General features: G+C 35.9%; 1 protein-coding gene across 1 annotated transcript; it reads left to right on the forward strand.

The window, feature by feature from the left end:
- The first annotated feature begins 6 nt into the window (after nt 1–6).
- Nucleotides 7–27,982, forward strand: LOC150082038 (uncharacterized). Its single transcript, XM_090380407.1, has 3 exons — nt 7–126; nt 4,390–4,467; nt 22,328–27,982. The coding sequence occupies exon 3, from the start codon at nt 22,343–22,345 to the stop codon at nt 27,980–27,982; it is 5,640 nt and encodes a 1,879-aa protein (XP_090236533.1). The 5' UTR covers nt 7–126; nt 4,390–4,467; nt 22,328–22,342.
- The last annotated feature ends 5 nt before the right edge of the window (nt 27,983–27,987 follow it).

Here is a 27,987-nt window from a genome sequence, read left to right on the forward strand (position 1 = left end):
TTTTTAGTTAACCGTAATGAAATTATACGATACATTTGATTATAATTTTCAGTTTTCAAACTTTATTCATTACTTTCGTTCAACATACTGCGCCTGTGCAAACGAAGCTAGACATAACACGGGGGTGTAAGTTATTATCGTATTCAAATATATTTAGGCCTATCTGTAGTGTTTTCTGTCAGTTTTGGAATTAATGTATGAGGATTGTAGGAATACTAGTTTAATAACTTGGATCTCAACGTTGAGGTTTTCTGTATGAGGCCGTTGTAAGCAGATGTTTAAAGTTTTCTGTTCTCTTTTGCGTTTAACTTCATAATCATTATGTCGATGCACTTTTCTGGCGGGAATTTGTATACTTCGCAGTTATATTGATTTCCCAGTTCCTACAGGGGATCATAAAAAAATGGCTAATTCATTGGCTGATTAAGAAGCATTAAAGAAATAATGGACTTGTTGAGATTTGCTATTTTTATAAACCTATTTTTGTTCTTTAAATTTTATGTTCCGTCTGCTTCGTAAAATTTCTCTGACCCAAGAATTTTCAAATGCATCATATAGTGCAGTGGTTCTCAACCTGTTATTGCTCGCGGCCCACTTCTGCGTTTATTTACCTCTGTGGCCTCACCCCTCATATTATTTAATTATAATAAATGTAATATTTATAATAAATATGTACTTTATCACATGGTGATAAAGTACATATTTATTATACCAAATTAACATATTTATTATAACAAATAACACGTTATTTTTAACACGAGTTATTTGTTTATAATATAAGGATTAATAATAAAAAAGGGGTTTATTAACTACAGTCTTTATATTACAATTAACTACAGTCTTTATATTGGTCCCTTAGAAATACAACATGGCCCCTAGGGGGCCATATGGTCCACAATGTGAACCACTGATATACTGCATGCACTAAGGCATCATTTTAACACAGTAAACTAAAAAAAGCAAAAAAACTTTTTGAAATGGCATTATTACTATAACATATCGTATGGTGAATGCGACACGAGTAGTTACCTATCCTTAAAATTTTGAATGGATAACGCTTCCCCAAAAGAGAGGACTTGCTTATTCTTACTAGAGTGCGATCACTGAGATGGCATTGGGAATAATTGTTCCTTCTTTATTGGGTGGGTAGGTACCCTGAATGAAGAGTAAACAACCCAACAGTGAAATATTTTCACACTGTGAGAGATGTCAAAATCGTATGAATTTAAGTTTACTCCACGTTAAAGTGATAACTTAGTATGCTATCCAGTATCCAATTCATAGGTAATTCATTAATTTCTTATCACCTTTCAATCTCTTATTGTCTTTTAAGTACCATCTAAACACAGAATGTTATGCTTCAGTTAAAGACTAAATTCACAAGGCATAATATGTTATGGTAGAAATTGACTATATAATATCAGTGTAAATACACCATAGTTTACCCATAAGTTTAACTACATACGTAGTGTAATGGCATCGTTTAGATTTTATCTCATATTGTGGCTATCTTCACGAGCTAAAATCTAAATGATGCCATTACACTACATACGTAGTTAAACTTATGGGTAAATTATGTTGTATTTACGCTGATATTATATAGTTATGCGTCAGTGTAAAGCTCTTCCTTAGTAAGATAATCTGTGTACAAACTATCTTAGGTTATTTAATTTTTACATGTATTTTTTTTTAATTTAAGCAGTGATTCCTTATTATAAAATTGCTTTTATGAAGAATTTAATTGATACATGAATTTAATTAATTAATGGATAAAAATACTTTATTTTCATTATAAGTATACATAAAGTGTAGCTCCTTTCTCTGTCATGCATGCCCTGAAATGGAAAACGGCTATTTAGTTGTTTATTATTATTAAAAAGTTTTATCATATTTTTTAAAATTTAAGGTCAATCTTTCCCTAGATAGAGACAGCAACATTCAAGTGGCATCTCACAGACAACATGAACATCTCTGTTTTGTCAGCTGGTCTTGTTTAGCCAGCGACATCAAAACCCTAAGACAATATCCTTGTCATAGAGCTTTGGATTCAAGGTCCTTCCGGCTTGCTACCCGGGAGTCTAAAATGCTGATGGAACTGATATTTAGGTGATACTTGGGTCAAGTGACCACATTTCGGTGAGGTCCAGTCAGTCTGTAACAAAACTGGAATTGCACTTTCATTACAGTGGGACTGTTAGTAATTCTGGGTATAATCCCCATGTGTAAGTCCTGAATTACTGCACCTATTATACTGGAGATATCTGCTCAACATAAGCAGGGTCAAGGTGTGGCATGTTTGTTTGTTATTTGGTTTTTAGGAGTTAACAACTAAGGCCATATTGCTCCGGGGATATGCGGTGGACCTTTCCGCATCCTCCGTATTTGTTGGTCAAATACGGAGGATGTGGAAAGGTCAATCGCTCGAACCTAGATTGATAACTCTCTAGGTTTGAGTCTAATCAAGAAGCACACACTTCTTGATTAGACTCGAACCCCGGTCTAATCAAGAAGCATGTGCTACGCACTGTTGCACCTGGCTACGGAGGCGGAGGTGTGGCATCTACACCACCTCTGTGGTGTAGATGCCGGTCTAATCAAATCTAGATCGAACCCCGGTCTAATCAAAAATTTCATTACGTCATATAACATGTCCCACAACCTTTTGTTTACTACTGAATACATAAAAATAGTCAAACTAATAGAAACAAACTTATCTGTGGAAATATCTAAGCCTCCCAAACATTTCCTCATTCATATCACATATATACATGATGTTCATATCTGCTTATAGCCTTCCCAACCCCATTTATTTTTTTACAGAATTCCAGTTGCCTTAGCCACTCTTCATCTCAATTTTCCTAATTATTTGCTCTACGATTTATTTCTTTTCAAAGATGGCACTTGTGCACGTTTGCTCTGATATTCTCTGTCAGAGACAGTAACTTGGAATCTCCTATTTTTGATCTTCTCTGGCATTAAATTTTCTGGTGTCAGTGTTTGTGAAGTGAAATTATTATTTGGTAAAAATTCAGTTACGGGCGCATCCTCCAAAATGGTGGTGAGGAGAAAAGGGAGAAAGCAGTGATTCACAGGTGGAGCTCTGCCCACTCACTGCTTTCCCCATCTTCTTGACTGCACGTTACAGGCGGATATCATGTGACATAACAATGTCAGAGCTGAAATGAAAAAAAAAAAGAAATGGCAAAACTGCAATTTAAAGAAAAAAAAAAAAAAAGGAACAAAAATGTATGATGCTGGGGATCACAGTGTGTTGCGTGACATCACAATATATCGGAGCTGAAATGAAGAAAAACAAATGACAAAATGGAAATCTTTTAAAAACAAGTAATAAAAATTCATACAACATGCAACCACTGATTCTTCTCGCCCGAACATTACTAGACTTTTTCTTGAGCATTAACAAGAATTACTGATGCATGTCAACAACCCCCACTTTTGTGGCTGTACATTACTAGACAATTTCAACATCGAAAAAAGATGAATAACAAAAATTCACACCACTTGCAACCACTGTTTCTTCTCGCCCGAACATTCCTAGACGATTTAATGAGCATTAAGAATGAGAATTGCTTATGCATGTCAACAAAAATGCTTTTTTTTTTTTTTTTTTTTTCTCCCCGTTTGGGGACTGCTGCCCTCAAACCTCCGCTTTTGTGCCTGTACATTACTAGATGATTTCACTTGGAAAAAGGCAAAGAAAATCACTCACCTAACTAGTGTGATGTTCTCAATCAGTCACTGTCTTGAACTGCTGACTTGAACTAAGAAATGGAAAAAATCATGGTAGCAGCACAAGGGCATCCACACAAAACGAAGGCAAACAAAAACTGAATCACAAGCGAATGTAGGAAATTATGCATTCCAAATCAGCCAATGATATAGCTCATCAGGTGACATTTCTTGATTTATTTTTTTTGGGTCCTGGGTATTTTTTGGTGATATCTGAGCCCTTAAAAAATATATTTGATGGAGCTTTTCTGCCATTGACTAAAAGTAATGAATGAAACTTCGTACTTTATAAAATACTAAAATAAAATACATTTTTTTACATTGATAAATATTTCATGAGAGAACTAAATTTGAATAACTGCATGCTGTAGGATGTATGTGTATGCACCATGCACTTTACTTATATTTTAGCATTTATAGCAAGTTATAAAATTAAAGTTTCTGTTTATTGACTTAAACTTTATAACTTTAGTTTTTAAAACATAATTTTATAATACTTTTTTTTTTTTTTTGGCTAGAGGTAATTTTTAAATTTTGACCAAGTTTTTAAATAAAGAAAAACTTTTATGAGAATATATGACATTACGTAGATATAACTTTTCTTTCTTTCTTTCTTTTTTTTTTTTTTTTTTTTGCTAGGAGTGACCTTGGATTAAGCAGAACTTGGATTATCAAGACAACTATATTAAGAAAACTACATAGTGTGTGCTTCATCAGGTAATTTAGTAATTCATTCACTGATTTTTGCCCTCCACGAGAGCATAGTGCATTTGCCACATGTTACTCGTTTGGAGACGTCTGGATCTTTGGGAGACTGAAGGGATCCTTAAATGCCTACTTGATCAGGACTGTAATAGGCACAGGCCCCTGTGATTTATGCCAAATTTTTCAGCCCAGGCAACATAGATTTGCCTGTGAATACAACTCTTCTTGAGCAGATATTGTACACAATGAGATAACAGATATATTACATGAGTCAGTATAATCAGGATAGTTGTCCCAAGAAAAGCTAACAAAACAACAAGGGTGACTTATCTAGTCAGTCTTGTAAGCCCTGTACTTTTCTTGGACATTCTAAGTGATGAGTTAGAAGCATTAAAGTCTATTTAAAATAAGTGGCTGTGGTTACATCCAAAATCAGAGGGCACATGTGGCCCAAGTTTCCATGGCTTGTTTCTATAAAGGCTATTAGGAAAATGTTTATTTTTGTTTAATGGAATGGCTGGTCATTCTTATACTTCTTCATTCTTTTTCTAATCTTCTCTTGGGATGGATGGATTGAAAGAGAGAGAAAGGTATGACAAGTTTGCTTGTTGTGTAGGTCTAATTTTATCTTTGTTCCTGCTGTTTGGGCATATTTGAATTCCTGTTGTTTAAATTATGCTCAGGAGAAAGTTCTTGTTATTATCTTGCAGTTTTTGTTTAGAACAGTGGTCTTAAGAATATTCTAAATTGATCAGGAAATTTTGATAAAGGATCTGAGGTACTGTTCCAAATTTATAACAATTTCTGTAGTAGGGGGCTATGGAATCAGTATTGTACCTGAAGCCTCCCCCGTGGACTTATAAAACATTCTGAAAATTTGCTGTCAATAAGACTTTCCTTTTCAGATGTTATTGCTCTTTACTGTTTTTTAAATGGTAGGTGCAGATGTCTTATTGTGACATTTTTTTGTTGGAAACATTTTGAATCAAATTGACAAAGGATGTATGAATCATCATTTTTGTGCAGGGGGAATATGCATAACACTTCAATTGGAATTGACCTTGAAACATACCAGGGATTGTCAAAATATACACTAAAAATTCAATTTCCTTCTTGAGTAATACCTATACACCTGAAATTTATTTCTATTTGCATAGAAATTACTTATTCATGAAAATATATACAAATAAATTTTTCTTTGTACAAGTTAAGGAAATTTGGGATGCCTAATATGCCCACTGGAAGTTGAATTGTTGCATGTGAGCAGATACACTACTTAATGAGGATTATTGGCAAGTTATATATATATTTTTGAATATTACTGAAAATTTTATAGTTTCATTGCCACTTACTTAGCTTGAGACAATTTTCAAAACAGCTGTTAAATATTTATTTTGTGGTGGGGGAGGCGGAGAAATTTGTGTGTTAGTTTTTTTTTTTAACTTTGCTGTTGTGAATATGAAAATTTATGGTTTATAGTACTGTGGTATTAACCAGTGGGGAGGGGAAATTATTCAGTAATAAAAATTGTATGTAGCATGGTATAAACAACTAAAAGCAGGGTATCACTCCACCAGCATGCTGCAGAAAATTTCGTGCCAACTGGTGGCACATGTGCGTGGCAATTGTTATTGCATGGTGTAAATGTGAAGTTCAATGAGGAATATTGGTTATGTTAAATAAACAGTATTAAATTTACAAATAGCAGGTCGAATAATTCTCTTTTGTGTTGTTTCCCTCACCCGATTTCACACTGGTACATTCATTTCTTCCATATCCCCAACATATATAAAAAAAACGTTCACTTACCACTGTCAACTCTCACCATGTGATTACTTTTAAAATCAGAAGTATACTAACAGTTACTCTATGCTCCTTGCAAATAAGCCATATTAAAAATAAATATCTCCCTTTCTCTACTTGATTACTGCTTCAACCATTTTGGATAAGACCACCTTAATTTTAGACCAGTAGTTTTCAACCGGGGTGCTGCAACAACATTCATGGGGTGCCATGTAATTTCGGTTTAAGTTACTTAAAGTTATTATTATTATTTTTTAATTTATACATTTATTTCATTATAAAAAGGTGTACGGTATCCATTGTACCATATCTTTTTTTAATTTTGTGATGATCTATAATTGATCTTTATTTAGTACCTCTATATAAAGAATAAAATTTTTACATAGGTATATATTAAAAGGTCAAAAAATTTCTTTTGGCCTAGGTGTGCTGTGAAAAAATTGCTGGGACACTAAGGGTGTCGTGAACCGAGAAAGTTTGGGAATCTCTGTTTTAGATAAAGTAGTACAGTCAGTCCTCGTATAACACGTGTTTACACTACACGAATTCGATCATACACGATTTATAAATAGGGGAACGATATCTTATACAACACGAACCGAATTCACTTATGCATGATTCGCTTTTGTGTTTATAAGAAATGGCAGTCGAAAGCGGAATCACCCCAACTGAACGCAACACGATAGGAATGAAGAGAAGATTCTGAAAATGTATTTGTTTTTTATATCAGTGAAGGGGAAACACGTTTCACCATAATAACGTAAAAACCAACACAATTCCAGCTATCAGTATAATCGAAATGCAATTAGATCGAGTTTACTACCAGTTTATAACAGATTCCACTAGCAGAAACACAACTGGAAATTGTTTTTATTGTTTTATGGTAGTAACCCCCAGAAAGGTGCTTTAATAAAATGTGAGGTGTTAATAGTGTATCTCTGACTTTACAGTGTTGTTTATTCAGTTGCTACACACGCGCAGCTTTGTTTATTTGTATCAAGCGTGCTTCCTCGTTTTGTAATTGTGCTTTATTCCCTAAAAATGAGTAAAATACTTAAAAGGTGTGAAAAGGAAGCGTCCTGGTGAAGACACTGCAGATTCACAGAGAAAAATAAAAGCAATATCGATAAACAGAGGTGGACTGGGTCAAAAATTCTTACCTGGGAAAATCTATAGTGGCCTCATACTATGGTTTATGGCCAAAATCACACCGGCCTCCGGCCCACTGGGGTTTCCCCGGTAAGGCTTGTGGCCAGTCCACCTCTGTCGATAGAGAAAAAATATGAAATTGTGAAACACTTTGAGCGAAATGAAAGACCATATGATATTGCACGTGCTACAGATCTAAATGAGGCAATGCCGAGAATTAGAAAGAATGCAGAGAAAATAAAAACAACTTTCATAGCAGGAACAACTCAAAGTGTAAATAAAATCCATTAGATTAAGACACAAAGAATTGGAAGAGATGGAACAGCTGTCATCTGTTTGGATAGAAAATCAAACAAAAAGTTTGCTTACGGCAAAAGCATTAGCAATATTTTATTACGTAATAGTCGTAATAAAATACTTATGTATTACTTAAAATACTTAAGTAATTAAAATGCTTACGTATTACGTATTTTATTACATATAATAATAAATAATCGTAATAAAATACTTACGTATTTTATTACGATTATTTATTGTGTTTGGTAATGTTTTGGTTACAAATGTGTGTTCAATCTTGGGTGGTCGGCACCTAACCCTATTTTTCCCATAGGGCCTGTTGTTTATATTGCATGAGGGTTTCTAGGAACACAACTATCGTGCTATACGAGGACTGACTATTGAGAAAGCTGTTGATAACTCTCTCACTTATGAAATATAACAAGAGCAGGGAATTAAATCAGAGTGGTGAAATTTGGTGGATGAGATTGGGCATTTGAAGAGAGAAGAGTTTTGAGTGCCTTTAAAGAATTTTTTTTTTTTTTTTTTTTTTTGGAAGCACTAAGTTCTGAGGGGGGAGGTAAACATGCCTCAAGTAAGGATGAGCATAGACCAACTAATGAAAACGCAGGTGTGATATTGAAGATTCCTTTTACAAGATGTAGTCTGTTAGCAAGACAAAAAGCCTTCATCTTTTGCTGTCTTGCAGTTAAACTATAATACTACTTTATGAATGGGAAGTACAAGACCAAGTTAGTGTATTGTGTTTGACCACACCATGAGCTAATGGGCGCCTCCGTAGCCAGGTGGGAAGGAGCAGCAGTGCGGAGCACACGCTTCTTGATTAGACCGGGGTTTGAGCCCATCACCACCGAATACGGAGAGTGCGGAAAGGTCAGGGAATGACTACCGCATATCCCAGAGCAATATGGCCTTAGTTGCTAATGCTCCTAAAAACCAAATAACAACAACAACAACCATGAGCTAATCAATAATTTTTTAAGTAAGCATAGGAAGTGAGTAAAGGAATGTCAACTCTATTGCTTAGTGTAGTCTAAACATCACACAATACACTTTTTTTACTCTTCTCTTACTACCCAACTTCTGTTTCTGAGGTTGTATATATTAGTATTGGTAAGGCCAATTGATGCAAGGAGGTGGACTTTTCTGCATCAGCCAACTAAAAGAAAAATAATAAATTAAATTAAAACAATATTCATAATATTCCTATTCTCACAAGATAACTGTTCGTTTCCATGTTAAGCTTATCTGGATTTACTTCCACTGCCACATTGAAAAGCAGCATATTCTGTTGTTTGACAATCCTCATTATACACTATGTTCCTAAAGGAATGAGAATGTTCATAGGATTTGGGGAAAGTGAACCATGCCTATCATCTACATGTCAGGAATAGATGTAAAAGCAACTGTGTTCATGCTGGGAGTAAGCAGATTAATAAAATGCCATAGGCATTGAGCTTAGTGACCTCAAGTGGATGCTATCATAGGATGCCATATTATTAATCGGTCTGTTTGTGCCATTGAAGCAGAACATCAACACTTCGATGGAATCACCAAATGGAAGGTCATGATTCTACAGTCAGGGAAAGGTTTGGGAAGGCTGTAATTGACGGAGAGACAAGAATGGTGCAAAATTCCATCAGTCTGCATCAAATACTGTCAGCTAGCAGTTGAGTGAGCCAAAGAATTGATATTAGTACGAGGAAGAAGTGTAGGGAGTTGCGTAGTATTGAATTTTGTAGAACGACAACGCACATATCAAATGACACATCATGTGATGATCACAGGTTGACTTTCCTTAATTGTTCTCTTTCCTTAATTCTCTAGAACATTGCAGAAAGCTGTGTTATGAAGTGATGAATTGTGATAGTTTTCCAATCTGATTGCCACACTTGGGTCTGGTTTATTATTTTTTACCAGTCGTCCAAACTAAAAGTTTGGCAGAGGCTGTGTACTGTACCCCAATGGTCTTAATTCTGCTGAATACTTTTTAAAAATTGATTTGGAGTTTGCTTTTAAGGATATATGTAATTAAGGCCAAAGATCAGCTGACATGTTATTAAATATTGTATCAATAAAAATGTTTGATTACTTTTGACAATATTATACACGTCTGTTTATCCATGCCTTTAGAGCTCTTCTTGCAAATGGACTACTTAAGGGGGTGTCCAACCCGTAGGTCACATGCGACCCAGACCCTGTAGGCAGCTTTCAAGTGTTATGCATCTCCCAAGTTTGAAACTAGCATATCACAAAATATGGCGCCTCCGTAGCCAGGTGGGAAGGAGCAGCAGTGCGCAGCACACGCTTCTTGATTAGATGCCGGAAACTTTGCTCTAGAGACTAAACATGGGTTTCACCACTTCAAGCCTCCAATAAGCAAAGTGGTGGTATTGCACCGGTTGATGAGTCATCTACCACCTGCAAAGCATGTTGTCTTTAACCATGAAGTTTGTTGGAGCCAGTCTGTCATGGAGTTATTTTATCAGGTTTGGACTTAATCTTTTTTTTTTGTGCTTTTGTCTGAAACTATGAAGTCCATAACACTTGGATGTTTTACATTGTTATATGCTGTCTACACTGTAGCAGAACTATGAAACTGTCCATGAAAGCAAGCTTAAAAAGTATTAGCCAAAAAAAAACTCTCTACATCACTTGTCTGTCCCTTCCAATAATTTGTCTAGTTCTTAAGTGGTCTTGGTGCATTATAGCTTTAGTTGCTAATGCGCCAATAAAATCCAAATCAATCAATCTAGTTCTTAAATTTATTTTAACCACTCACTTCCACAATAGCAGATGGTTATTGTGGGATTGGGTTTGTTCCAACCACACACACTGGCTGAAAGCAAACCTTTTCACATATATCCTGCAGCCATCCTTCCTCAGTTTGAATTTATGTCCCCTCATGTGTAGTCTCAGCAAGAGGAAGAATGCCATCAGCATTGAGTTTGCTCAGTCTATTCAAAGCCTTAAACATTTCAATAAGATCACCTTGCAAGTGACTAGTCTCTAGATGCTGAAGCCTTGCTTGATAAGAACACCCCTTTTTTTCCCCTTACTAATCTCATTGCCCTGCTCTACAACCTTCCTAAAATGTTGCCCGACAATTGCCTTGTTCAGTGGGATAATCCTTATCACTGCTAGAAAAATTCTTGTATATCGTAGACAAAACCCCATGTGCCATTTGGGCAGCCTCTCTGCACTGCTCAGAGAACTTCATATCTGATTGCACAATTACTCCAGGATCTTTTACATTTTCCCTGAGTTGGTACTAACATGTGGTATGTTAATTACTGCTACCCATTACTTTGCATTTGTCAATGTTAAATTACAGCTATCGTTTTTCAGCCCATCTGTCTAATTTTTCTAGATGATCTTGTTATAGTAGCTTACCTTGATTACTCTCATTAACCACACTGCCAGCCTTTGTATCGTATGCAAACTTAGACATTAAGCCTGGTGTGCCTTCATTGATATCATTAATAAATATAATAAATGATGGGCCCAGTACCGAACCTAGGTGGGGAGACTCCACCAGTAACATGTCTTCTCCCACTGAACTATTCCTTTATCTATAATACTAACTTTCCCTTAATGCTGCACTGCTCCAATTTATACAGCTGTCTGTTATATGCAGTGGTATCAAAAGCTTTCCTAAAATCCAAGTATATGATTTCAAAATTATTTTTGGCTTCCAGTTCCTTTGTTACTCTATCATAGTATCCAAGATTGGTCAGAAAGATTGTCCTGCATTACTTCTTTTAGTCAGTGAATCCATATTTTTTCCTGAAACAGAAGTTAAGCCAACAGGTCTGTAATTACTTGTCACCTTTACCTCCCCCTTTGTGAATTGGTGATACATTTGCCATTTTCCCCAGTTCATTGGGACCACCCCTGACTCCAAAGATGCCCTCATAATTATTTGGGTTTGCTTACCTCCTTTGCTGCCTACCTTAATATAACTGGATCGATCCAACCCACTCCAGGCACCTTTTTTTATGTTTAGCCTCAATAATGTCTCTTCCATTTTCCTATCAGTTATCACAAAATCATTTAGTTCCCTGTTAGTTTGATAAACTTCTGGCATCCCCCTTCCCTGAAGAATTCATGTGTGAATATAGATGCAAAATACCTGTTCAGTTTGTCAGCAACTTGAGCAGGATCATCAACGGTTAAACCATCAACATCAAGTGGACCAATATGATTCATTCCCTTCCTTCTACTGTTAATATAAGAAAATTGGTAGAAAATATGTCATGGAGTAATGAGGCTGTTATAAAGACCAAAGGTAGCCCTAGTGTGTGTTAGGTTTTTGAATTAAAGGCCCCTCCTCTTTTTTCCCCATCTCCTGTGTATCTGAATACTTTCAGAAATATAGTACACATTTGAGTAAAGAAAGGAGAAGTATATGTTTAGGTGGGGTGTTCTTATCAAGAAGTTTGTGGACTCATGATCATATTTAATAGACAAAAACTGATAACATTAATTTTGTTACGTAAATTGGAAAGGCAAAAAATGGGTATAGGTGTATGTAACTGACTGAATGACTGCAAACGTGTAATGATCATATGGAGACAAATGGATTGAAGTAAAAAATCAACTTATTGTGGACTTAATTGTCTACTCACATAACACTGCAATGGGGGCAAGAGATTTTTGGAATTACAAAAGTATGCATAGATCTAGCTTACTAAGATGACCTGGCGTCTCCTTTGTGGCACTTGCTTTTGTGTTGCTGGGTTTATGAACTAAAAATCCAAAAGATAAATGATATAATATAATTCAAATGTATGATGGAATAAAGAATTTCATTTTCCAGGGCCTCCATCTTGTCAGGAATCACAGGGCCCCAGCATTGGAAACAACTATGGGACATTGCATTTCAGTAACTTTAAAGCTGCCAAAAGGTTAGGTTTGAAAGGTTGTGGTAGAGTGGAGTGGATAATTTGAGGGGGGGTGAAATAAAAAATCAAATTGTTACAAGTGGCATTATACAGAAACAAATCTGAATCTGGATGTTTCTCTCTCTCTCTCTCTCTCTCTCTCTCTCTCTCTCTCTCTCTCTCTCTCTCTCTCTCTCTCTCTCTCTCTCTCTCAGAGATTTATGACATAAATAGTCTGTTTTTATTTTTCAATCTTATGGGTTGGTCACTTACCTCTGTAGATATGTGGAGTATCTAGTTCTCTTTCTGTATCAACAGTTACAGATGCCACATGGGGAAGCAATATCCTTCATGTGATTATTACTTAGGATACAATTGTACATTAAGAATCTAACGGTTGTTGAACACAGATGTGGGATATTATTTATTACATAACCAGAGTGATATAAGGTTCAGGAAAAGTCTAAGAATACCATAATCATAGAAGCATGCTTTCATGGGCCAGTTTGCATGTTCAGTGAAATTAGAAATTCAGAATAATCACATGCAAATTTGCACCTTTGACTGAGACTGCATTACTGTTGCTTCAGGTTATAAAGCCTTCAAGAAATTGCTTCCATTTTTCAACAGGATTTGAACTCAGGCCCTTCCAGAAGAGTTGAGAAATTGCCATATGTGGCTGCTGCATCGTATCCAGGTATCATCGTAAGGGGGGACATGACAATCAGGTTTTTTTTTTTTTTTTTGTTTTGTTTTTTTTTCAATAGACCTAGAAACACTTATATGCATGGTTAAGAGTGGGGCATATGTCCCTGCTTAGTTGTATCCACAGGAATGACTAGTCAAGGGTGAAGATTTGGTTTTCTTAAGCAAATCACAGTGGCCCAGAGAATGTTGTTTCATTTAGTGTGATGTTGACAGTTTTAATCTTAGAAATGCTAAAAAGGAAGTGTTGAATAAAATAATTCTACAAGCTGGTAAATTTTTTAATAGAACTGATTTTTCAAAAGAATTGATTTTTTTTTATGTACATGGTGGTTGGCTGTAGATGGAAAACCATCTACAGCCAACCATGCTCATTAAAGGAAGAAAGATCAAGTATGGAATTACCACTGTCCAGTGGTAATTCCATACTTGCAGAAATGGAAAATATGGGGGGGGGGGTACAATTGGTGTGCCGTATGCAACCAGTACAGTACAGCAGTGTTTGGATGAATTACTAGGTATGAAGATTAAATCAGTCAGAGGCTGAATATATCCATAAATTATCCCCATAACCAAAAGTGACAAGAATTGAAGTGAACAAACATTCCTAAAGTGACAAGAAATGCAATTTTTGTCAGATGTGTTACAAAGCAACTGAGTTACTGGCTGACCAGTATGCAATGGAGTCCCATCCTGTGTAAGAACAGTTGTTTCATAGTCCAGAGATATGGACCATGAGCTTAAATCTCTTCAGAGAAATATGGTTAGTTATGAAATTTGCTATAATCCCTACTACACATGTGGACAATGAAAAGGTGCTTTCTGTATCAACATCTCCTTTTCTGGAGGGAATAATTCCTGCACATGACAATTATGGATATTCTAACTTCCACCTGACTGGAAACGAGCCTCATCAGCCACAAGATGCTCCCTGGCCACATGTCGTCAACCTCCATCCTTGTTAGAAACCATAGAGCAAAATCATTACATTGATGTGGGTTAGTTTGTTGTTAGCTGTTGCACCACATGGATTTTGTATGGGTATCAATGAATGATGGATTGAAGAACTTGACAGTGGTTGACCATGGAATGTTATTTCCTGCAGCACCATCTGCCACAGCAGCTTGAGTCTCTTCAACAACAACAACAGCCACCAGTGATACGAGGATGGTTTCTGCCTTGAGCTGTAGATCAGTCACCCATTTCTTTGTATTTTTTCTTCAATTTATGCAGCTCACTTTGGAAATGTGCCCTCTTCTTAACACTTAAACTCTTTGAGGAATGAGTATGATCTACATATTTCAAGTATGTGCTGCCTTCTTCTCCCCACCACATTGTCCAATTTTCATGCACAGCAGCATGAAAATTGGACAATGACATTATGCCTGTTGACAGTGTTCTCAAGTTTCAGTTTACAAAAGCCAAAATCCTCTGGTATTTACCTCCAGAAGTTGATGAAATATAATGAAGTAATACTTGTGTGAACATTTGGGATCATTGAAAAATGGCCTGGAAGCTGTTAGCATGTTTAAAACTGATCAGAACAGTAAGAAGCTAATGGGATCTAGGTTGAATTAAAGGCAGTAGTAGAAGTCATTATATCTCTGTTTACTGTTACTGTAATAATGGAAACATCTCCAGAGGTGTTTTCTTATTATAGTACGGTGCATCATTAGACTAAAGCAAATAACTCCATTTGACAAAAGTTAGTCCATGGTTGCAGAATCATCTGACAAGGAATTATAAGGAAATTACAAGGAATTATAAAGTCATTATATCTCTGTTTACTGTTACTGTAATAATGGAAACATCTCCAGAGGTGTTTTCTTATTATAGTACGGTGTTTTCTTATTATAGTACGGTGCATCATTAGACTAAAGCAAATAACTCCATTTGACAAAAGTTAGTCCATGGTTGCAGAATCATCTGACAAGGAATTATAAGGAAATAAGTCTTAATGGCAGGTGTCTAAGCAGTCTAATAAGATAGTTCTAGGTTGAATTAAATGTAAAGAATAATTCTGGTGCCATTCATTGACAGGTGAGAAGGAGCAGCAGTGCGTAGCACACGCTTCTTGATTAGACTGGGGTTCGAGCCCGCCACCACCAAATATGGAGGATGCGGAAAGGTCAGGGAATGACCACCACATATTCCCGGAGCAATATGGCCTTAGTTGCTAATGCTCCTAAAAACCAAATAACAAACAAGCCATTCATTGAGACTGTAATAGGACTTTTTCATATGGTCACATGAATGCTGTTATTGGTGCATTCACACATGCATATAGTGCCTATTATCGTTATCATGTCTGTCCTTATATAATAACTCCATTCCCAGTAAACTGATTTTTGCAAAATTTTGTATTTGGATCTTGTAAAAAGATTTATCAATCCATCCCAAATTTCATTAAAATTGGACTAATAGAAACCTGGCAGTAAGTTTACTTTCTGTCTCTTTCCCCTTTTCCCCGCCACACAACACATCACCTAAGCTGTCGATATAATGTATATTGTAGCTGAAGCATGAAATTTTAAAAATGAAACAATGCATAAATGCTTTTAAATATTACAGTGAAACCTCTCTAAATTGGACACCATCGAGTCAGAAGAGCCCACTTTTCAGTGGTTCATTTAGCCAGTTTCAATAATTCAGAAAAATTAAGTTCTGTAATTAATGTAATAGGATACACTCCTTTAATGGTTCAGAATCCCTCCCATTTTAAATTTCTCCATACAGTCCTGCAAACAGCAAGAAATTTTATTTCTTTAAAAATACATGCAATCAGTGTTAATGCTTAGAAAAAATTTGATCAGTATTCTAAGGGAAAGTCTGCATGCACAACATGAGCAGCATTGTATGTAGCTAATTAAATAACAACCATTTCTCACTGCCAAATAAAAGTGGTATGCAAAGGCAGAGGGAAATTGTTTGTTTTGTTCAAAGAGCTGGACACCATTGTTGCTAAAGCAGTTATGAAAGTAATATCAAGCACCACAGCGTTTATATTGAATTTACAGGGTGTCCACAAACCTCCTCTACAAAGCTAAAATATTGTTGCATGAATAGGGCACACAATACAAATCTAAAACTGTTTCCAAGTGATAGAGGATATCTTGAAGTTATTATTTACGAGTCAGAAAATGTGCATGCTGTAGTAGATGGCAGCATAACTGTAATCATAGAAAAATTTGGCAACAAAATTCCATCTTTATGGTTTTGTCATTGAGCAACAGCTTCTATACGAACTGTAACTTGTGGGTGTTCATCCTCAGACAGCAATATAACATGTTACTGTTGACCTTTACATGTTAAGATCACAACTGGCATATCATGGATTTCCCTGGGTTTTGTGTAGAACTTCTTCAAATTAGCTCCACTGTGTCCTCATTGACTTTTGTTTGGCCACTGCATCTGCCATGATGATTGCATAAACAGACATCCTTTATGAATTTTGAGTACCATTGCAGATTGCAGCTTATTGAACCAAAGTATGCATTGTTCATTCTCAGGGTTGGTAAATTTTGCCATAATTATAATTTTGTGATTACATTGTCAGCTATCTGGGAGTGTACTTTCCATTTGGTGAATAAAAATTGAAGATATCCTCTATTACCTGGAAATGGTTTCAGATTTGTATTGTGTACCCTATTCACACAATGTTTTATTTTTGTAAACGAGGTTTGTGGATGTGGAAGTCCTCATGGGATTTCCCAGTTTGGCAGTTTTCTTGTCTTGCTAAGTCCATCCATTTATTTGGGATGTACTGCATCGGACATCCCAAATAAATTTGTAAACATTCCTTATCAGTGGTGAACAAACAGCATATTGTGCCATTTGGAGTCTAATTAGTATTACTGTAATTACCTTCACTTGCTTTCATTGCAAATGCATTGGTCAATATGTATGCATCAGTTACCCTTGAAAGTGTCTTCTCTGGGGAGTCAAATACCAAAAGGACACCTATTGTGTCCTTTTGGTATTTGCAAATTTTCTGCATCCATATTAGTTTGTCCATTTTGTAGAGGTTATCTAGCTGAAAACCAAAGGTTTTGGTTTCACTTTTGGCAGTGTCAAGTAGTGTTGCTGTTGTGGTTAAACATTCTCACTTTTCATAGTTTTGGTGGAACAGTAACTTGTAGAAATGTTTTTCTGCTGTCCTTTTTAAAGTTTTTGAGTTTTATTATTTGAATTATATTCTGCTCCATAGTTTTGTTGGTGTATTTCATGATGTAGATTTGCCACTGGTCACTTGTTTGAAAAGGTCTAGGTTTAAATCTCCTTCAGAGATTAGAGGAAATATTAAAAACCTATCAAAGGTATCTTTCAACTGGTGAGGGGAGTGTACAGAGTAGGTAGCAAATCTCAAGCACAGGAAGAAGTTGATTTTTCATCAAATTATACTTTGTTTGTCAGCCTGCATAGCGACACGCACTCTTTGGCTCATGAATTGCAGCCCTAATATACAGAAAAATCACCTAATACCATGTGAACTGGTTGACTATGACCATAGACTATGCTGAGGAATCCCTAAAACAACATAACCAACCCTGAAATTTGAAAATTGTATTTTCATCTCCTTTTTTATTATTGTTGATTATTCATAATCAGTATAAAAATCAATTTATTGTGTCACGATGATACATATTGTATATCAATATAAAAGTCAAGGTGGTTATGATAGTAATTAAAACATGCTACTGTAAATAGAGGCCTCCTTAGCCAAGTGGTCAGGGGCAGGAATGCAGTAGCACATGCTCTTTAAGTAGACCAGCATTCAAGCCCCTGTTGGCTAAATATGGTCGATTTGCCAATATGCACTGGACCAATGTGGCAGATTATGGTCCATTTCCCTCAGCATGAATTGTTGAGGAGGCTTCCATCCTGCAGTGGATTGATAACGGCTGCTGCTTACCTTACCTTTTTTTTTTTTTACTGTAAATAGATCTAGAAAAATTAGGCAGATAGGCAGGTTGAAGTTTAACAAAGTCAAATACAAAGTACAGCATATGAGTATCAATAATTCCAGAATAACATATCAACTCTGTGGTACAACACTTGGGAGTAGTGAAGAAACAAAAACCTGGGGTACTTGTGCAGTCAGACATGAAGTTTTCTGAGCATTGTAGACAGGCTGCTAGGGCAGCCCATGGGGTTTTGTGAATGATAAACAGTAATTTTTCAGCAGCAGTAAGGTCATTATCCCATTGTATAAAGCAGTGGTTAGGCATATTGAGTACTACTGCATACAGGTCTTAAAAGCCTCATTTTGGAAAGCACGTTAATCTTTTAGAATGGGTGCAGAGAAGGGTAATGAGAGAAATAAAAATAAAAGGATGATCTTGTTAGAAAAGGCTTAAGTTCTGCAAATTGCAGCATCTGAAAACTACATACCTGCTAGATCTGTAATAGTACTGCAAATAAGGTTAGGAAAGCCAAGGCTGCATATGAGAAAGCATTTCTGAAGAGAGCAAAGAATGGGGACAATGAAATATTCATGTATATGAATACATTCATGAAAAAGAAGAAAGCTAATTATATCAGACCCTTGTGCATTTGGTGTGAGAAAGCTTTAGATAACCCAGCTGATGTTGCAGATGAATTGAATAGGACTTTGCATCAGTCTTTACTGATGAAAGACCCTTTATGTTGAGAAGAGGCCGAGTCATTTGTAATTAGTGGTTTCATTTGACTGTTTATTAGAAAAACTTTTGAGCATAAAGGCAAGTAAGGTTCCCAGGGTTGATGGCACATACCCAGTGATTTTGAGGGAGATCATTAGGGAGTGTATTGAATCACTAAGGTTAATTATGAGGGAATCTTTGGACTCTGGAGATTCCCTTGAATTAGAGAAGTGCTAACAGTGCCAATACATAAAGACGGTTCTAAGAGTGAAGTTAGTAACTACAGACCGGTAAGTCTGACTTCAGTGGTAGGAGAAATCTTGAGGCAGTGGTTATGAGTGCAATCCAGGGATATTTAGGTAGATATGGCATTCTGATACACAACATGGTTTTGTTAAAGGCCATCATTTAATAACAACCTCATGAGTTACTCATGAGTTTGGTCAATTTCAACATACTTTATTTGGATTTTAGCAAAGCATTTGACTCAGTCTCTCATGAGCAATTACTGTATGAACAGGATAGGATTACTGGAAAGATTCTAAGATGAATTGCAGGGTGGCTTCAGAGAAGGCACAGGGTTTGTGATTAATGGATACTCTTCAGATTGGTGTAACATCAGGAGTGGTCCCAACAAAGATCGGTTCTTGGACCACTGTTCTTTCTCATTTTCATAAATGACATCGATGAAGGGATAGAAGGCATGATGTCAAAATTTGCAGACTACATAAAGATTGGTAGTTGTTGATGTTCACTGCAAGCATCACTACTTCAGGATGACCTGAACAGACTTCACAAATGGTCAGAGAAGTGGCAGCTATGTTTTAATGCTACTAAATGCAATGTCTTACACTTGGGGAACAGCAACCCCCAAATAAATTATACTCTTGGTGGATTTGAATTAAAAACAATGGAGGAGGAAGGGGATATGGCAGTTACAATACGGGCAGATATGAAGATTTCTGAAAAGTGTAAACAGGCAGCCAGGAAAGCCCATGGTGTGTCCTATTGGTGATTTATCAAACGTTATCCTGTATAAGGTAATTGTAAGAACACATTTGGAATACTGTGTTCAAGTATGGAGACCTCATCTGAAAAAGACATTTAGCTTCTTGAAAGGGTCCAAAGACATGCAGCTTGAATGGTGAGATCAGCAAAAGGATGTCCATATGAGGAAAGACATTATATGAGCTACACAGCTTGGCAACCAGGCACCTCAGCGCTGATTGAAGTTTCTATAAATCTGTTTGAGGTTTTTGGTAAAATGATTGAAGGTAGAATTTTCACTGTTATAAAAAATTCTAGAACTAGGGGCCATAAATTCAAATTACGGAGGTTGAGGTTTAGATTAGATTGTAGGAAGTTTTTTTATCCAGTGAGTCTTTGCTGAAACAAGTTGCCCTTGCAGGTAGTTGAGGCTGACAGTTTGATTAAATTCAAAAGTCAGTTGGTTAGTTACCTATGTAAGGAGGGAAACGTATAATTTGTATTTTCTTATCTAATATTTTTTTTGCCAGTGCAGCAAAAGGCTCTGGCTTTGCATTATATGGCAAATACTATTACTTAAGTCTGATAGAGGTGTTTAAGACTTTGAATGGATTTGATGGCTTCCTTTCTCCTGCTCAGACCACATTGAGTGGTCTTAAATTTAAATTGAGGAATTATGGCTACAGGATAAATGTGTGGAAATATGCTTTCAACCAGTGTGTAGTTGATTAGAACAAATTTCCGTCTTGTGTTGCAGAAGTGGGTAATTTGGGTGAATGTAAATAGGAATTTCACTTTATTAGAAGTGTCAGTTAGGGTATGTAGCAAGTTTTTTTATTATACTGTATAAGCTTGCTTTCTTGCATAATTTGCTAATACTAATATTTCATTAATTTACTTTCATTCAGAAATGATGTATACCTTTATTGCTATTTTGTGTTCTTTGGTAAAACCACTTAAAACTTAATTACTTGAATGTGTGCTGAGACAGTTGCTATCCTACAAATTGTATACTACTTTTGAGGAAGGATACACACATTTTAAATAATGTCTGTTTATATGCAGATTGTCTTTCATCAAGTATTATCATCTGTTATTTGTGTTTCCAAGTAATTGTAGACACTGTTTATGATAGTTGTAGCGTGAAATAGCTCTTAAAATCAGAGTAAGAGATAGTGGTCATCATCCATTGTCTGTTTTGGTTTAGAAAAGCCAAAATTCTTTTGAATTTGGAAACCAGAAATTGAATCATCGTGTATCATGTAATACATAGATGTAGAAGATATTATTGCATCAAAAAAATAATTTTTTTTACAGTTTTTTTTAGATTCTGGTTTGATTTTTACAGTAGTTTCATTCTAATCATGGGCAACAAAGTCAGAATATTATAAGAACAAAGTAATATCTAAATGCATTTATGTAGTTTTCATTTTTATGAATTTTCAAAATTTGACAATATTAAAAAAAAAAAAAAAAAATGCATTCCGCAAAACTAGCTGTTAGCAGAAAAACCTGCATGCAGGGCTCGCACACATTCGTTAAACTTGCTCCTGAAAGAGATAAAGCAGTAAATTTAAACTATTGCTAAGAAAATTAAGCTAATGTTATATTGACCTTGGCATTAACAACTTAAATGTGTTGTATTATATCCAAATACTTTTCTGTTTATTGCTCATTCATTTATATCACAGCTTGGAACTTAAGTATTTTTGATTATGTAAGATTTAGTCAATACAGGTTGTTATCTTTATATATGTTCACTTGGAAACATATTCTGTTTCCACTATACTTGTGGCATTGCGAAGCTTGCATTTAGCAGATGAAATAATTGTTCATGTTGTGTCCCATACATTAGAAGGCCATAACAAGAAATTGTGTTCTTTTACTTATTGAAAATGTATAAATCAGTACAGAATGTGATTCTGTCCATGCATTTTCAAAATAAATTTTCTTGTAAAGTACGTGGGTCCCTTCTTTGCATTCTGTTCACAAATATAATGAACATCATATAGATACTGTTTATTTTCAGTGATCAAAGTAGTACTGAAATTATACACTTGTCTAATGATGCAACATTATAAGAAAAAAGTTTATATTTTTCAGATTTAAACCACATTTAACATGTTTTTGTTTTATGCTCTTTAAATCTGTTTCCAACATTTTTGTTATTGCTCCACTTCAACTTTTCTGTTAGGTGTTAAATAAGAAATTTGGAAATGAATCATCCATAACTATGATTGATAAGTTTACTGTCATAAAATGGTATATCTTGCTTGTCCTGTATATATTTTCTTTAGCTGAAGTGTGGGATAATCTTCTACATGATAGAAATGTATTGATTTCTTATATTATTCTTTCTTAAGGAGATGGTGCTTTGTGGAACTTTTATGTTCAGAGTAATTTATATATATATCTTTTTATTTGCAGGTGTGGCTACCAAAAATGTCTTTGATTTCACAGAAACTTGATGAATGGTGTTTAAAAAGAGCAGGGACATTTTCAACGACATGTACTATTCATCTTGATAACGGAGAAGTTAATATTGGAAGAAATGATTTACCAGCCAAAGATGCTGCAGTCCATGTGTCACGCAGGCATGCTTCATTTATGCAGAATGAGAATGGAGAATGGTCAGTGAAAGATTTAAAAAGTACAAATGGCATTTTTCTCAATGGGGAAAAGATAACTCCTGGAACCTTCTATACCATACATCATGGAGATAAAATTGGATTGGGAGTGCCAGAAGCTTTGGAGGATGTTGATTATGAATTTGTTGTTTGTAGAGTAACTGTTTCTTTAAATGATTCAAATCCCAATTTGTCTCATCATTATATGAAAAGAGAGAACAGTGTCTTGGGAGAAAATAATCACAAATTGTCATTAGATTCCAAGCTAAGAGGTGAACTTGACTTGTATGAAATGAAATACTTTCATAAGCAGCAGCAGTTAAAAGTGGATTGTGGTGATGGTGCAGAATTGCTTAATAAAGATAAATTTTCATCTTTAAAATCCAGAAGGCTTTCCCAGGCCAATGGATTTATGCATTCAGTAGTGGATGATTCAATACTTAAAAGAAAATATAACTTAAAGGAATGCATGGTGGTACTGGATAAACTGGAACACCATAAAAGCCAGTCTAGGAGTGCTAAAAAGAGGAAATGTAAATTGATTATCTCAGATTCAGATTCAGAAGCTGATAGTACGTGCAAACCTATAGTAGTTCATGTGAATGAATATAAACATTTTAAAAAAGAAGCTCCTGAAGTAAAAATTGGGGATTCCAATTCAGATGATGAAACAAACAAAATTTTTGTGAATACAGTACAAAATTTTCAGAAAGCAAAAGGAAAAAGGACCTTGAAGGAAAAAGAGGCAAGGTCAAAAATCAATAGCATTTCATGGAATAATCCAGAAACCTCCACCCATAAGCCTCTCATTTTGAAAATGGAATCTCAACAAAAGAGATTAGAAAAAGAAGCAGTTTTCCTTGAGGAAATAAGCAACATAAAAAGTAGTCTTCCTAAAGAAATGGATAATCAACTGTCAGAATGCAAGATTAAACCAGGTGATGTGGAAGAGCAACGTGGATATTGCAATCAAATTGCAAATAAAAGGTACCCAGAAAATGAAGTTATTGATTTAACTATTGAAGAGGTATCTAGTGATACAGAAAAGGACATAACTGTTAAAATAAATGGGAAATATAAAACTCTAGTTGAGGACCAGGCTTCTCTCCATGAACATAAAGAAAGCTTTGTAGAAGGGAGCCACAAATCAAAATTAATATTCTCTGAGAACCATGTCAATAAAAATAAAGAAATACACATTCCACCAGTTATGTTTCATGTTAGCAGTTTCAAACAGAATTCTGCAGAAAGGTGTACAGAGACGAATGTGACAAGTACAGATGCAGAAGATACAGTTGAACACAGGGCCATAATTAAAATGGAGCCAGAAGAACCTTGTGGTTATTCACAACAAGAACAAGATGAAGTAATTACCATTTCAGATGATGATGAATATATTCAATCCCAAGAATGTCTTGTAAGCAACATCAAAAGCGAACCTGAAGATGAATGGGGATTCTTGAGAGACGAAAGATCCGAATTTTATATAAGTGATGATGAGAATCATTTCAGTTTAGGGCAGTGTAGATCTGAGGGTACAGTTCTTCAGTCTGATGATAATCAGCTATTACAAAGAATTCAGTGGGTTGATGATCACAGTGATAATGAAAGCAACAGCTCTGATAAGCCACTTGAACAAGACTTCTTTCCTGTTTTGTCACAATCATTTAATTCAGATACTGATCAGGAAGCAGAAGAAAGGGTACAAAATGCCCCTTGTGTTACTGAAACCTCAGACAAAGTCCAAAATCCTTACAGCATAGAAGGCAGATATAAAAAGTGTGGGAAAGGGAGTGGAATAGTGATGACAGAGCCACTTCCAATGGTTGAACGACCCAGAAAAGTTCGTGGTCGTGAGGAGTGGTGGGAGGATCACACAATTCAAAAATCTGCCCAATCTTTGACCTCTTTGAATTCTTCAATAGAAGCTTCAAATCGGAAAGCGATATCAGCAAAGTCAAAAACTGTAACTACATCCAAAAGAAAAGAAAATACAAAGAAGCGCTTATTGAAGCAAATGGGTCATCGGGTTCCTATTCCAGGTGGAGGGTCGGATATACGTAGAGAGAGTGAAATTACTTATGGTGGTGATGAGCTGACAATCCGGAATTCAAAGGACTCTGCAAAAATTAGAAACAATCAGAATTTTAAAGCTGCAGAAAACCAAAATACAAAGAGAACTAACAGATTTGCTTCTAGATCACAAAAACTTGCAGAAGAGATGTCTAAAGCGAGACCCCTTTGTAAGCCAGTCAGTCGAAACAAAGCAGCTGTAAATCACAACAAATCAAAGGTGAAATCATCATCGGACTTTATGAATACTTATAAAATTCCAAAGAGAAAAGTTGATCTGAGCACCAGTAATGAGGAACAAGATGGTGCAAAGAATTCTGTTCAGCAAAACTCAATCCACAAGGCTTTGTCTGAATCAAAAACCACAAACATGGAAAGTATTCAAGAACCAAAGATCTTAGCTGGCGACAAATTTATTCCCCAGAAAAATAGCTATCAAGCCACTAACTTCAACAGTGGTCACATCCAAACCAGTTATTTAACTACCACGTGGAGTACAAATGGGTATCTTCCTGGTTATCCAGTTCAACAGATTTTTCCAGGGCACTTGCCCAACTCAAATGTTCACATACCTAATTTTCAACCACAAAGGCACCAGCCCATGTCAGTGTACTTGAACCAGCATTCAGTTGTAAAATCAGCTATGGCACAATTCAGAACATCTTTCCCACAATCATTCCATAATGGAGTGGGTCAACATGTTACTCTATCAGGTCATCCAAACGCTGAAAATGGCCATAATTTAAATTCAGATTTGAGACAAAATTACATACCTCCTAAGGAAATGTCCACAGTCTCCCACTGTAATTCACATTTGTCTGATGATCGTTTATCACCTCAGCCAATGGATATTGATGATGATATGGAAATAGAGAAGCCTGAAGTGCAGGATGTAAATCAAGCTGCTGTTCAAAATTCATTTCCAGGAGCATGCCAAGATTTTTTGGATACAAGCACTAATAATAATGAGACCCTTTTGTTAGCACGATCAGATGAAATACAGCTCTCGAAGGGTTTGGTGAATTTCCTGGATGTACCTGTCAATCATGAAGCTGTGTCTCCACTACAAGAGACTAGTGCAAATTTGCCACTTGTGCCTTTACCACCACCTTATATTAAACCGACAATCACAGTAACTGAAGATAGAATTTTGCTTATAATATTAACCTGGGCTGTTAATTGGCTTAAGGAACAACTTAACCATGGATATCCCCCACCTCTGCTCCCAAATGGTATAGCAGAGGTGAAACTTTCTTACAGTACATTTGATGAATATTTCAATGTGTACAGTTCTTTGTTACTGTATGAAACTTGGGAGGCGATATTTCGTGAGTCACAAAATAATAACAGACCAAATTATTTGCTTGCAGTGAATGCATATTCTACACAAAAGGACATGATGCTTTTGGACTGTCAAACCATAGTCAAAGCAGAAGATATTAGACTGAACCGTTTTCCTTCTGAGGGTTATTTAGTAACCTTGGATCTGCGTCAAAAAAAAAGCGCTTTACGAGTTTTTGGCTATATCACTGAACATAGATTTGAACAAGCACCGGGATCTACATATCGTAAACCTCCACTCACAGAGCATCCTGCACTTAAAGAGACGCGAAGTTCTTTACTTTTTCTGAAAATAAAGGCAAAATCTAGACCTGTCCAGCTGGAACTCTCTAAATTAATGAGAGTTTATGTTGTGTTCTATTTAAAACCAGTTCTTAGGCAGTGCAAAGCAGTAATTAGCCTTCCACATTCTTTTCTTGTAAGAGACATTCTTAGACCACGAGAAGCTACTTGTAAAATTACTGCGTCATTGCGACAAAACTTCAAAGCACTTGGTTCCTATAATCATTTACAAAGAAAGGCAATTCTTGGTATTGCAGAGGCAGTACTTCTAAAAAATTCCATACCTCAAATTCTTATGCTTCATGGTCCTCCTGGGACTGGAAAAACGCATACCACTGTGGGACTAATCCAGCAAGTGTTGCAAATGCAGACTGAAGAGCGACCTGTGAAGCTCTTAGTGACTGCTCCTTCAAATGCTGCAATTGATGAAATAGGTCGCCGCCTTATATACTTAAAGAAAGAACTCCAGAAGAATGAAAGCAGAAAGATACGATTTGTGCGTGTGGGCCAGTTGGATCAGATGCATTTTGATATGAGAGACTACAGCTTAGAGAATCTTACGAATACAACTATCAAGAACAGGTATAAACAACAAGAAGAACATTATGATAGTGAGATACGAGCATTGGAAACGAGAATTAATACCGTACGACAGAAGATATCTACGATGAAAACACGTGGTAACCCTCTCCAAGAGATAAAGGTACAAGAACGTGAACTTAGTAAATGTGGCCGAAGATTAAATGATTGTCGTGTGCAGAGGAGCAATGTTAAGACTAAATATCAACCTAGCAGTGAGTCAGAGAAGCAGAAAACTAGACTAGAGGTGCTAAAGAATTCTGATATTGTGCTGTCGACATTAAATAGTTGTGGTCAAGGTGTTTTAGCAGCTGCATTTAGGAAGAATGGTAGTGTAACTTTCACGTGCTGTGTAGTAGATGAGGCTACACAGTGCACAGAACCTGAAGTGTTAAATCCCCTTATGTACGGCATGACGAAATTAGTACTAATTGGTGATCCCCAGCAACTGCCAGCTACTGTTCTGTCTAAAGTAGCAGCCCAAAATAACTTCCAGAGGTCTTTGTTTGAGAGATTACACCTCTATTTTCAAGAAACGCACAATAAATCTCTAGTGTTTATGCTTGAAGAACAATACCGAATGCATTCGCAAATAGCACACTTTCCTTCAGCATATTTCTATTCTGGAAAACTGATAACGCCTTCCAGAGTCGATAAAAGATATAAAAGCTGTCCGCTTAAACCTTATATCATATTTGACGTTCAAAATGGAAAAGAAAGCAGCGATAACTCAAAGAAAAATGTGGCTGAAGCAAATTTCATTTTGAAGATTGTAATTGCAATTTTTGAATTTATACCCAAGAACTTTTCAGTTGGAATTATAACTCCATATCAGGGTCAAAGGCACTATATAAAGAATCTCATTAAAAAAGTGCCACACCAAAAACAAATTGAAGTCAATACTATCGATGGTTTCCAAGGAAGGGAGAAAGATATTGTGATTTTGTCATGTGTTCGTGCATGTAGTTTAAGCGGGACAATTGGATTTTTAGGAAATAAAAACCGTCTAAATGTCGCTATTACAAGAGCATGCCAGTCTCTCATCATCTGTGGACATCTGAGTTCTCTAGAAGAAGACCAGAACTGGAGAGCAGTCGTTAATGATGCCCGTAATAGAAATGTGATAATTGTGCCATCAGCAAACAAAAATCTTTCCCAGTTACTGAAAAAATCAGAATAACTGCA

Source organism: Mastigoproctus giganteus, chromosome 8, assembly GCF_048544385.1.
Source record: "Mastigoproctus giganteus isolate SK-2022 chromosome 8, ASM4854438v1, whole genome shotgun sequence".
NCBI classification, from domain to species: Eukaryota; Metazoa; Arthropoda; class Arachnida; order Uropygi; family Thelyphonidae; genus Mastigoproctus; species Mastigoproctus giganteus.